A 13787-nucleotide genomic window follows, 5' to 3' on the forward strand; every position below is an offset into this window, starting at 1 on the left:
TTATATTGACTCTGCTAGTGTATGTATTGCTCGTATTCACCCTGCGATGTGCTGGCGCCACATTCAGGATTTGCTCCTGCCTCGCACACAATGCTTGCTGGGATGGGCACAACCCTGAAAGATTGGCATAATTAAACATGTATAATGAAGATTTTTTTTAAGTGGTCTAAGTTTATAACTAGTTTTAATTTCACAAAGACGGTTATCGTGTGGTGATTGGTTATATGGAGAAAGAAAAAGGAAGGATAGGAATTGGGGGTTTGTTACGTCAGACAGAGACAGCACGCATGCAATAAAGAAAGTCCACTCAGAAGAACGTCCATTGAATTCTGTGTTCGTGTTACCGACCACCAGATCACGAACCCAACATTTACACAATATTTAAGTTAAACCTGTGCGATACCCATTCATACATCCAGTTTTTTTGGTGCCTCGTCACACCTGCCATAAAATTCTCTACACTGAACGTACACCTGGGGACCCCTTACTGCGAGGGAGCAGCACTACCACCACATTACTGTGCATGTTTAATACCTGCTTTAATGCATTTTATCTTGAAAATGATATCAAGTATTTATCTTAGCATTGTAAATTTTCAGAGAGCAGGAATATCATGAAGTGAATGCATTCTGTGCGGTGATAGCTGCCTGTGCCACCTCTTAGTGCAGAGGAAGTCAGTTTAAGAAGCGCGTAGCGATTAACAACTGGGTCAGGGAACACAACAGAAACATTTAATGTGCTACAATAGTTATGACGGAGTTTGAGAAAATCTAGTACATTAAACATTGATTTTAGGATGAAGTTTAGTTTACGACATTCTACTTTAATGACAAAATAAACTATGAGAATAAAGTGGAAATGTCGACTTTAATCTCGACATAAACGGCAAGAATAAAGTGGAAATGTCGAGAATAAAGTCAACATGTCGACTTTATTCTCAGCATATTTTTTTTTTCTTCACTGTGGCCCTAATACGCTTCCCTAGGGCTATACCACAAATAGTATTATAAATGCAAGTTGCAGTTTTATTATTTATGTATATAGCTTAGCTTGAAGCAAGGTCCATATTAATGCAACTTGCCTTAATGATGGTTCAGTTGGTAAAGATGTCACCACCAAGTTGCACTTGTTTTGTTTTATTTTATTTTATTTTTACTTGGTGAATACTGTGTAATGCACCTGGGCTTGAAGTAATAGTATTATTACTGGAAGTTGCACTATTATTTATTTTATTGTTATTATTTATTAGTTTAAATATTATGCAGTATAATGATGGTAAAGTTGTTTAAAAAGTCACTTTAACGTGTCAGTGAACAGAGATTGTTAACATTAACAGAAAGTGTAGTTGGTTTACAAAAAATATTTACTCTTTATTCCTTTTCTAAAACATGTTCAGTGCAATACAACTTTTGACAAGCACCTCTGGATATTTTACTAAGTCTAAATGTCTCCTTGGATGGTTGAAAATATGTTGTCAAAATTTTAGTTTAAGTTGTTTGCAAACTTTGTTTAATAAAAAGGTTCTATATTTTGACTGCATCTGTTATGCAATGTGATTCCTTCTCTTCATTAGTGCCACCCCCTTGAAAACTATCACTTTATGGGGCCACACAAACCTGTATTAATACTTGTGTACACATTAATATATTTTTTTGTACAACGTACAATTCTCATGACAGTGGAATAGGTTATTCTTAGCCAGTCTACTGCAGTAATTGCATTGAAAAATGTGGTTAACATCCACTCATGCATGGGAAAAAAATACCATTGAATACTTTGAAACCGGTTTTGGTCATACTGCCCAGCACTACCTGATAATAACTCTCTCTATTTATCTGGGATTGGGACCAGCACCATGTTGGGTTGGTCTGCCTCATTTTAGTGGGTAGATTAAAGCTGCACTTCTAGAAACACACTTTCCAATTCATGTTTCTCAGAAAATCCCTTTGTCAGATTTACAACAATTCCTGTTGTGAGACTGCAACAGTTTGTGGGAAATCATTAGCTGGTTAATTACACTTCTGAAGAGTAGTAATTAACAAATAAGTCAATTTAATTTAAATGTTACACCTGATGCTTTAATTTTCCAAACATTTTCCTCCTTTTCAGATTTTCCACAATTTTAAAGGAATAACTCATTTTTTATGCGTTACTTACCCCATGTAGTTTTTAGTGATGGCCAAGACAAATTTTTAATATCATGTTTTTCTTAGAGAACAGAGATTCTGGTAAAATGGGGACCAATGATGACCAATACTGGGCAACAGAAAACAATATAAAAACGTCCATGAAAAAATATCATGTTGCTCGTGTAACATAATCCACATGTCAAGTCATCCATTTGTATGCTCACAATGTGCAAAACACATGCATTTTTTGCAAAAATAGTTCATACGTCAAGAAAATTAAACCAGTCCACAAACAATGACAGGACTCTTGACCAATAAATGATTGCAGAGAGGCTGCTCTTCGATTCAAAAGCATGCTCCAGAGTGAAGGTGCTTTGTTTGAACCTGTGTGAAGACATTCTTTGATGTCAATATTTTTATTTATTTATTTATTTTATTTTTATTTTTTTTTGAGTAGGTGCTTTTGTGTGGAGTGTGTAGATCTTTTGGTGGGACCAGGTGCAGCTCAGGCCGCTATAAAAGAAGATCCCTGGAACTGCTACATGTGTGGCCATAAGGGCATCTATGGGCTACTGAAGCGCAGAGATGACTGGCCCTCACGCCTTCAGCTCTTCTTTGCCAATAATCATGACCAAGATTTTGTAAGTACACAGGACTGAATATTCATCTGTTCATTCTTCTCCATTTTCCATTTATTTCGATGGCATCTGTTTTGTCATGGAATCATACCACAATCCATCCCATTTATCTCATTTTGCACTATGGTAAGCTGTGAACCTATAATATCTGGATTACAAAGGCTCTCAAAATCAGCTCTGTTTTATACACTATGAGCAATAGAAGACCTTCTCTGCTTGGGGACTGCCTGTAAGCACTGTAAGCACAGTGCTACCTGGTGATGTCAACTGAGCCATTCCTCTCACTTAGCTCCCATCTTCAGCACAGCACCACCACTACACTAACTATTATGTTTTTATTTAGTATCATGTCTGTCAAGGAGTTAATTATGCAGTTAAGGCCATGTTCCTTAATTACATTTTTGTCATTGTAAAAAATATTTATCCAGTTTAAAACAATTTAAGAAGGAGTTGATGCACTACGGGTCATATTTATTAGAATGTAGTTTTTGCGAGGTTATGCTGTTTTTTTAATGTAATCAGAATTAAGTCATGGAAAATAGTCCCTTACATTTGAGTCCACACACAGTAAATAACTTGTGGACTTAAGCCTGTACTTTAACTCAGTTCAACTGAATTCTCATATACTGTAGTGTTCATCTCAGAAGATAGGCTCAGATTTATAAATACAAAAATAGCACAATAATACAACATACCGGTATATGAATGTATATTCTCATATATCTATGTAATGAAATATTTTAAAGGGTCTAATCTCATTCTACTTGAATGTTCCTAATGTTATAAATAAATATATCCTAAGATATTACTGATTTTACAAAGAAAAGGGGAAAGCAAAACACTGTCATACTTCTAGGAGAAAATAAACCTTGTGCAGCCAACATGTACTGTACCTTAAGGTTCAGGTAATCTAGGCCAGCTAGTCACGCTGACCTTTCATGACCCTTCACCATATACCTAGCGACTACTTCCACTGAACTGCAAGCAGATGTAATCAACACTGTTCATCTTGATTTAGCTATACAAATAGATGAGCTGGTTCAATATCTTTTGTCAATGTCAAGTTTTACACTTATTGAACTAAGCTGACATGTTAAGGATTAAAGATTAAGAAAATCTGAAATCATCAAGAGAATGTGCACCAGGCCCATTATCATTTTTATTTTCCTTTTCCATTTAAACGTGCAGGATCCACCAAAGCTTTACCCACCTGTCCCAGCAGAAAAGAGGAAACCTATTCGCGTCCTGTCGCTATTTGATGGCATAGCAACAGGTAAGCAGTCTCAGTATATTTAGTCATTTATTTGACCCTCTATGTCAAAGACTTTTATCATGCATTATTGCTAATATATGAAAGTAGTATCTTAAAATTTTCCATTGTTCACCTGGAGTAACATTTTAGCTCCAATCTGTCTTTCAGAAAGAGGCTAATTTCTGCCTTTAATTAAACTGCTGGCTTTACTTTTCATTGGTGTAGTTTTGTAGCCACTTTTAATGTACTGTATGTCCAAAAATATAAAATGTTTTATTTTTATTGTTTTGAGAAATTCAGTAAGCATGTTATTTACACAGAAGAACAGATTACATTTCCTACATTTTTTTTCTCAAAAATATTTTTCAAATATACAATCGCACTTGGTTACATGTACAAAACTGGGCTATAGCAGATTGACCATACATTATCAGATCAACCATACATTATCATTTGCAATGGTGCTTGCTGTTTGCAAATGTCTATATTAAAAACTGTTAAAACACCCTTAAACAAAGTAAAACATTTCTTTATGACTGCCATTTGATGTATTGACACAGTAAGAGCATACAATTAAATGTAATCTTGTTGTGAATTAATTACATTCTTAAAAAGCCTACTGTTTTTTTGTATGCCCATTAATTCATGCCATTTAAATTCAAAATTATACTTTTCTATAAGGGTTGGACATATTATTGAATAATTAAAAGTTTTATACCTTAGCATCTGCCTGTAGTTGAACCTTCTTTTACTTAGATTTTTGAAACACAAGGGTGTGAAAAGAGCCTGTTTAAGTTTGATTCATAACTTTTGCTTGCTGAATGGAGTGAGAATGAATGTAAAGTGGAAGGGAATTTTAATGGAAATCATGCAGCAATATTTAAGAAATTGTTACATCACATCAGATTTATAAATACAAAAAATAATATTTTATTGTTATGTGTTGAACTTGAATTTCTCAGGACTGCTGGTGCTAAAGGACCTAGGGATTCAGGTGGAACGATACATTGCCTCAGAAGTGTGTGAAGACTCAATCACTGTGGGGATTGTCCGACACCAGGGTAGGATCATGTACGTTGGGGATGTGAGGAACGTTACACGCAAACATGTGAGTTGTCACCATTCTACATCTTGTAAACTGCATTGAAGTTTTGAAAATGAGGAGACTTGTTAAGCTTCTGCACAGAAGCCACATTTAGCACTCTCAAGTATGTAGTAAAAGTAGTAATGTGACTGTTCACACTCAAATTTTTACCATTACTGCAAATTTTAGTACATACTCAGTTGAAGAGTCTTAAGTTAGCAATTAGTGTATTTGCCTCACTGCATCAGGAACTCTGACCTGTTTTCAGGCCTGGCTACATTCTGTGTGCTGTTAGCACTTTCTTCTGGTGTTTTCTTCAGATACTCCATTCATTATCCAATCCACTATATCCTAACTATAGGGTCACAGGGGGACCTCTGACCTAACAAGAATGTGCAAGTTAGTTTGACTGGTAACATGAACATCAATAGGAGCAACTAAATTTGACCTGCTTCAGGCACTGATCCTCTTGGCTCCTGATTTGCTCTGCCAAGAATCTGGAATGATTATGCCAATATAGGAAGAGGCTTCTGGAAGTACTTTACTGGACACAGGGAAGTTAATAAAATAGATGAACAGGTGATTTAGCAGATAATTTTAGAGTTATAATAATGATGATGATGATGATACAAGCCCTACAGTGGACCACCACCATGTTCAGAGTTGTTTCCTGGCTTGTGCCCAGGGTTGCCAGAATAGGCTTTGCCTTCAATGACCCTGATTTGGATTAAGGAGGCTTGAGAATGATGTGGTTGTAATAATACAAAAAAAAATTAAATAATAAAACTGTGTGTGCCGTCATACTTTAGAGTGGGCAAGGAGGGGACCACTTTTAAGTACATGAATCCATTAGAGATGCTTAAAAACAAAAGGTTAATATTCAAGAGTGGTTTGTTTAAGAAGATATCAATCCAATTTAGAATTTTTATCAGGAGCCTAAAATTTTTGTTTTCCAGTTCCAAGAAAGGTAAATCATTCTTATAGGTGTAATGCATGAAGTTTTTTTCTCAGGAAAAAAAAAGTGAAAGCTTTAAAACTGTTGATTAGCACCATCTTAAATTTCTGCTTGTTTCCAAAAAAGACACCGTGGCATAAGAAAATCATAACAGTGAGTGGCATGAGTACAGTCAAAAACCCTGAGTTCATACCTTGCAGAAGTATGACCTTTCTTTCATTTCCCAATCTTACTTACTCCAGTATGAGATCACATGTACTGAATACTATCCTAGATGCAAAGAAAAGACCAAATTTAAACAGGATTCTTATCTATCACTGAGCACACACCCAGTAACATGCTTGCACCATTAAGTTATTTTCAAGTCGTCAGTCAATCTATCTTAAGGCCATGTCACATTGGGTGACTTTCACAGTGATAATCGGTTATAGCCTTCATTCACATAATCTTAGCAAGCTGGAGGCAGCCTGGGTCGTGCTCTCCTGAAACCAGTTGTGTAATGTAACATGCCCGGCGGCTCACTCCCACTATTCCATAATTTGCTCAGACAAAATCACACCTGTTTGATGTTGCCTTCGTTCATAGGGGGGTGTTTGTGTGCATGAGAGCTGACAACCAATGAATGAAAGAAAAAAGACCAGAGATTACATACTTGATGTACTCCTAAGATCATCTAATTTCAGCTATCCAAGTTGTTATGCAGTTCCTTGTGAAAGTCTGTTTACCTTTGTATCTTGTATGCTCTGAGAATTTCTCTTATATTTGTTCATGAAGTTGTCTGTTAGCATTAATGCTCCAATCCTGTCTGCAATTCATCTTGCAATTGAAATTGATTTCTGTACCTACTGTGTCACTTCTGACTTAAACATGCTGCTCATTACATATTTCTGTCACTCTGCAGCTATGTACATTTGTTTTGGTTTTTTTTGTATGTTTTGCTGTTTTCTTACTTTTTAAGTCACCCCTTGTTTTTATGTTGTTGTGACTTACTGTTTGTTTGAATTAGATTTTCTTTATTTTGTTGGTTTGAGCTCTGCTTTACAGAGATTTTTAAAGTGCCTTATTAGTGAGTGTTCTGTGAAAGCTGCTTTATAAATATTAGTTACATAAACACAATGCATCCAGAATCTGACTAGATAAGGAATACAATAACCCCTACCACCACTAAGTGGAGGAAAAAAGCCTGAGGTAGTAAATGACCTCACACAGATCTTTCTGTCCAAGGGGTCCACATCAGTAGTAACGACTAACAGTGATTTTTTTAAAAAAGAAACTACACCCTTTTTCAACTGTATGGCTTTACATATCAGGACATTCTATACTGTAACTCCTAACTCTTGAAATGAGATCAGTCTAACCTCTGGTGACAAACAACATATAACAGATTTTACTTTATCATTATATATTCAGCAAAAAATGAGCCAAAATGCAGAAGCCAAGTGTGGAAAAAGTCTGTACTACATTTCTGCTTCCATCACAGTTAAGAAAGCAATCAGAAGCAGGCAAGTGCAAGAAGGGCTACCACCTCCTCACGTATAAAAGCTGAACCTTTTGCCAATTTGGTCTGAAGCATCCAGGTCTCCAGTAACAATATGCCAACGACAAAAGACAGGAAAATTTAGGAAATGCGGCTTATTTTCACAGCCCAAAGTTGTGCAGTTAGATTAAATAAATTCTAAGTATGAGTGAGTGAGTGTGTGCCTGGGTGTGCCCTATAATGCTTTCCATTAAGGTTTGGTTCTTACCTTGTACCCAGTGCTACTCAAATAACTTGACTACTTGGCAAAAGTCAGTTCAGAATATCCTTAAATATATATGGACAAGTCTGGTCTGTTACTGTTACTGCTACTCATGCTTTCATAGTAACATATTTACAGTATCTTTACATTTGCAAGACATAAGCATCACATTTTGTAAAAGTTTTAAATTATTTTAATTTTCTCTTTTACATTTTAAAATATTTTTTCAGTGTTTCAGTATTCAGTAAACCTGTTTAATTTATTAGTATCTATATAGACAATTAAAAAAAATGTGAGCAAGAACATATGACTAACAAGAATAGTTGAGTTTTATAATAATGTAGGTGTATGGGCAGACACCTGCATCATGTTATTGAAGGTAGTAGTAGTTAGCCAAGTTCACGTCATCTGTTCCTCTTTCCACAGATACATGAATGGGGCCCCTTTGATTTGGTTATTGGAGGAAGCCCCTGCAATGACCTTTCTATTGTGAACCCTGCAAGGAAAGGCCTTTATGGTATGCATTCTTTCCAAATATGAAATCTGTTTGTTTTAAAGTATAATATGCATTTCTATGCTGCAAAAATGATTACATCAGAGAAATCAAAGATTATAGCATTTAACATTTTTAAAAACGTGTTTACTTTGAAATTTCTTTTTAAAGGTCTTGATATTGTATTTTTGACTACCAAGTGAACATAGCCCAGATCTATAAAGTACTGTATTAACAGGCCTTCACATGGCAAACCCATACTGTACATATATTAATGTATTTTTCTGTTAATTTCTTATTACAAAGTACTAACACCCTGATCCTGACCCAGACATTCACCCTCCTTAGGATTAAATGAATTTGGTAATGGTATATAGTGATACTAGTACTTATGTTTGTAAGTATGTACATGCATTATGAGCTTTTTTTTAATGTACTAAAATATAAATAAATTGAATTAGATTGACCATGTATCCACTAAGTTGTCCACAACTTTTCTTTATTGCTGTTTTAATCAGCATTTTGTAACTGACAAAAAGCCTGTTCATCACTTGTTTCCATTTTTATTGTTTTGGTTTTATAAACAGAGGGGACAGGGCGCCTTTTCTTTGAGTTCTACCGTCTTCTCCATGAAGCACGACCAAAAGAAGGAGATGATCGGCCCTTCTTTTGGCTGTTTGAGAATGTGGTTGCAATGGGTGTCAGTGATAAAAGGGATATCTCTCGCTTCCTGGAGGTACATAAAACATGTTGACTAAGTAAATGTTATTGAAAATGTCAAATATCCTTCAAGCATGTAGACATGTGCCATGTTTTCATAATTACTATTATTACTTATATTTTACAGTATATTTACATATATTCTCAAAACTTGAATCAGCATGGATTAATTCTGTATATGGTCATAGCTTTAACTGTTTTGGATTTCACTCTGTGATGCTGTTAAAGGTACTATATGAAATGTTGATTGTCAAAGCATAGTGTTGTAGAATAATTTTCCACTAAAGCAAGAAAATTTGCAAACATTGTGAGAGGTATGTGAGACAGACATTTCTCTTTTAGAACTTATTATACTGTATTAACTTTAGGTTATACTCAGATATAAGTCAGATATATATACTGTATATACTCAGATATAAGTCAGGTCTTGAAACCTGAAAATCGTTCATAAAATTAGACCCCGACTTATACGCCCGTTCAAAAATCTTCTTGCCTCCTCCAATCTTGCATCAGTTTTTCAGACGCATCAAATTTTGTTGCAGCAGCGCAGTTACTATTTTTTTTCGCCACTTCAACGATGTTTAATTTAAAACCAGCTTCATATTTTCTTCTGATCAAACGCTCCATCGTAGATAAGGGATGCTCTTACGGTAAAGGTGTATGAGGGTGTGAGATACAAAAAACACAAATCAGTGCAAACATCGCTTCAGAATAGTTCAGGTATTACAGTGTGTTCATGTAGGCACAATAGAGATAGAAAGAGAGGTTAGGAGAACGCGCTGATACAGCGCATTGGCTCACCCACATAGAAAAAAAAGGCAGTGTGCGCTGTGGTTACTCTCTTAGGCAGGAGTTAGCATATCATAATCTCTTGGACCAGTAGTGTGAGTTTTTTGCATTTGACTTATACGACCGACATTATAAAATACCAGAAATTATACTGTAAAATCACGTCCCGACTTATCCGCGGGTGAAGTTATCTGCGACTATATACGGTATATATACTACTGCTTTAAAGTCAAGATGAATGGACATGTTCAAGAAAATAACAATTATTTGTCTAAACTTCTTGACATTAGCAAGCATGAATAGTTAAAGTATATTTCTCATATATAGCTATTTGTGTAAGTGTTAGGTGTAGTGAAAACCTGCAGCCAAAATGGACAGAAAGACCCATGTTAAAAACAGTAAGGTAAAACTTGAATATGACTCTAGTTATAATATGTTAATGTGCTTTTGCTAATAAAATGTTTAATAATAGCATTATCACTTTGTTCATTTATACATATATGATTTGCATTATAAGCATTTGAGAACACAGATTTATGAAATGTATAATCTGTTATTACTATTTAAACATGAACTTTTCTAGATGTTTTCAAAAAGTCTTTCAATTGTGATTTATTGATGTGTTTATATCTACTCAACCTTATTCTTTTTGTCTTCTACAGTGTAACCCAGTAATGATTGATGCGAAAGAAGTTTCTGCTGCACACAGGGCTCGCTACTTCTGGGGTAACCTTCCTGGTATGAACAGGTTGGTGAGAGAACGGTGAGGGGATACAGAGTTAGTGCCCCATAACACACCACTCTTAGGAAAAATAATTGCTTTACTGTATGCAGTCTAATAAGTGTCTTTACTTGTACTTTTAATTTACTTCTGACACTGCTCCAGCCTTTTCCAACTGTATTTAATAAGCTAGGTGAGGTAGTCTGCATAAAAGGGTGTGAAAATCACATTAATGAATAAACACTGCAGTGACTTTATAAACCACTGTGTATGTGACTTCATAATTTACAGGTTCAGGCACTAACTCTAGAAACACATAACATGCTTAATGCTATTCATTGTCACTTTGGGGAGCTGACCCTTTCCTAGTTGGGGTGCTAAACTTTTGCAGAACCTACTGACACTCACACAGGGCCAATATGCAGTCACTAATTAACTGAACACACACATACACATCCTTAAGTGTATGTAAGTAAATTATATGCATACTAAGGGATCAACGGCGTAGCAAGGTTCACAGGAGCCCGGGTGCAATCATCATTGAATGGGCCCCCAAACCTGCGCGCTTTGTGTGCTCGCAAAAAAAAAAAAAAAAAAAAAAAAGGCCTGATGGGCCCTCCCGAGGCCCGGGGCCCAGGTGCATTGCACCCCTTGCCCCATTGTAGCTACGCCACAATAAGGGATGTGGAAGAAAAACTGAAGTACCCAAAGAAAATGTATAAATTCCAAATCTAGTCTCATAAATTGGTAAGGCTACAATACTATCAGGATAAATCATTCAAGGTGGCACTCCAACTCTCTCTCTCAAGTCATTCTCCATGAGATGGCAGAGGTTGGATGCACACATCAGTCACTGAAATTACAGCCACCAATTCTGCCACTTAAAATAAAGGAGATATCTGTCAGCCAGTGTCAGATTTGGCTGCTTAGCCTGTGATGTTTCTTTCCTGCTCAGCAGGTCTGATTCTGTCAGTCTGACTCTGCACTGTGCTGGTTATACTAACCGTTGTGTCACCATGCCAGAAGGAAAGATAAAACAAAAAAGTAGCCAATATTAAAATTAATTTAAACACAAAATTAGTAAGTGAGACACATGGAAACCATACTCATGGGTTTCAATATTTACTTGTAAGGTCAAAAGCATGCCAAGTCCAACTGGCCATGCGGTCTTCCTTGGGCATTCTGGACGTTTGCAGGCAGCGGTTTTTAAGCAGATGTCAAAGGAATGTTGTTATTCCTTTAACAAAGCAGACTGAACTCTACAATTTACATTTATCATGATACTTCTTTTATCTATTGTCAAACCAAGTTTAACAGCCGCCATTTGTGACAGTGCCTACTTATAGAGATGTTTAAGGATGGCAAATGTTCAAACCTACCTTTATTGCCATAGTTGTAAAATTGCCATTTTTTATGCTAACTCACCAAGTTGTCATTACCGAAAAGACAAATTGTTACATATTAAAGGCAAACTGAGAAACAAAAGTCAAAGTAAATATTTTAAGTCAATTGGTCAGTAGCTAAGAGATCTAACCAAGGGACATTCAGAAATATTTTTACAGAATATCCTCGACCTTGGATGGCAAAAGACACATGGTACTGGTTTAAATATCGTTGCACAAATAATGACACTTCGCATGACTCCCAAATTAATTGTTTGCATCAGCATGAGCCCTCCTTGTTAATTTATCTACACTAGAGACATTGCACAAATCTGGCAGTTTAACTAAAATGTTTAAGTCAGTCAAGGTCATATAGATTATAAGTAAAACAAGAAACAAATGAACTATCCAAAGTAATATTCAAATAATCAGGCAGTGCCTGTAAAATGTTTGGATACACATACTTACAGAAGGATTTTTCTTTATTTTAACAATTTTCTATATTTTAGAATATAGTAAAGACATCAGAAAAATGAAATAACAAATATGGAATTTTGGAGTCACAAAAAGGTATTAAATCAATACATTGTTTCAGATTCTTCAAAGTATCCACGCTTTGCCTATGGTGACAGTTGGCTTCATGAGTTAGCCACCTGGGATGCTTTTCCAAAAAATTTAAAGGGTTTTGTATAGGCTAAGTATCTGTTTGCTAATTTTCCTTCACTGTCTGGCCAAGCTGATCCCAAGCCATCTCTACTGGTTGTGATGGAAAAGGGTGTGTCGGCAAGCCCCAAATCCCAACACAAACACACAGAGAGTCCCGGGTTCCAGTAATGGATGGTTTATTCACCATAAAAACCTCCAAAATGTTGAAAACACAAAGTATAAGTAATCTTTCTTCTCACCACCTCACTGCCCTCTTCTCCAGTCGGGAGTGCAATCCCTTTTATTGAAGACCCGGGAGTACTTCTGGTGCCAGGGCCACTGGCTGATGGAGGTACTTCTGGGTCATATGAAAGTCCTATATTCTGGGGAGTGCGTCTCCCTGCAGCGCCCCCCTGGCGGCACCCACAGACCCCAGCAGGGCTGTGTTGCCGGACTACAACACCTGGCATTCCCTGCTGGTTCCCAAATGGACGCTGATAAGGAGGGTTGCTGCCATCTAGTGCCTGGGGGGAATAAACATCCCCCAGAGACAGTCCTTCCCTGTCCTCTTCGTCTATCATGGCCAAGGAAGGTAAGATGTGTCCATGTCTGGTCAGGATGTCTGTCCATTTATTTGGGGCTTCCCACCTGGGTGAGGAACCGTTCATTCTGGCCAGGATGTCAATCTACCCCTTAAGGCTGCCTAATCCAGGTGCGACCCCTTTCCCTTTCTTGGCTGAGATGCCATTATGTTCCAATGGGCCTCCCGTCCGGGTAAGGGACTTTCTGGACTCCTGGTCGGGATGCTCGTCCATCCTGTGTACCTCCTACATGGTTTAGTTTGAGAGACTGTGAAAGCCAGGTCATCTGCTGTAGGTGTGTTTGCATACAACTCCTTTAAAAAAACACCTGTATTATTATAATCATGGGGATTACTTACCAGAACTTGCTGCACCTGAAACTGCTAACTATGGATCGTGCCACAGCCAGTGTTTCCTAAAGCAATATGGTGAGAAAAATCATTTTACTCTTTGTTATCATTTAATTTTGGTTTGCTTTCAGGTGACAATATTGACCTTTAGTTTGTATTTTCCTCATCATCAGAGTGAATAATTTCAATATTGGAACAACTTGAATGTGAATTTCCCATTGGGATTAATAAAGTATCTATCTATCTATCTATCTATCTATCTATCTATCTATCTATCTATCTATCTATCTATCTATCTATCTATCTATC

At 36.6% G+C, this 13787-nt stretch overlaps 1 protein-coding gene across 7 annotated transcripts in view; it reads left to right on the top strand.

Moving 5' to 3' along the window:
- dnmt3ab (DNA (cytosine-5-)-methyltransferase 3 alpha b) overlaps window positions 1-13787 on the top strand; it is a 601530-nt gene that overhangs the window by 571253 nt on the left and 16490 nt on the right. For 5 of the 7 annotated variants that reach the window (XM_028796948.2, XM_051924572.1, XM_051924573.1 and 2 more), the window contains 6 exons: window positions 2587-2770; window positions 3956-4040; window positions 4982-5127; window positions 8224-8314; window positions 8878-9026; window positions 10462-10562. In XM_028796948.2, the coding sequence (XP_028652781.1) occupies window positions 2587-2770; window positions 3956-4040; window positions 4982-5127; window positions 8224-8314; window positions 8878-9026; window positions 10462-10562 (756 nt within the window). The remainder of the gene's footprint in view (window positions 1-2586; window positions 2771-3955; window positions 4041-4981; window positions 5128-8223; window positions 8315-8877; window positions 9027-10461; window positions 10563-13787) is intronic. The other 2 variants (XM_051924574.1, XM_051924575.1) reach the window with 1 other exon arrangement.

The sequence above is a fragment of the Erpetoichthys calabaricus genome, chromosome 3, assembly GCF_900747795.2.
Source record: "Erpetoichthys calabaricus chromosome 3, fErpCal1.3, whole genome shotgun sequence".
NCBI classification, from domain to species: Eukaryota; Metazoa; Chordata; class Cladistia; order Polypteriformes; family Polypteridae; genus Erpetoichthys; species Erpetoichthys calabaricus.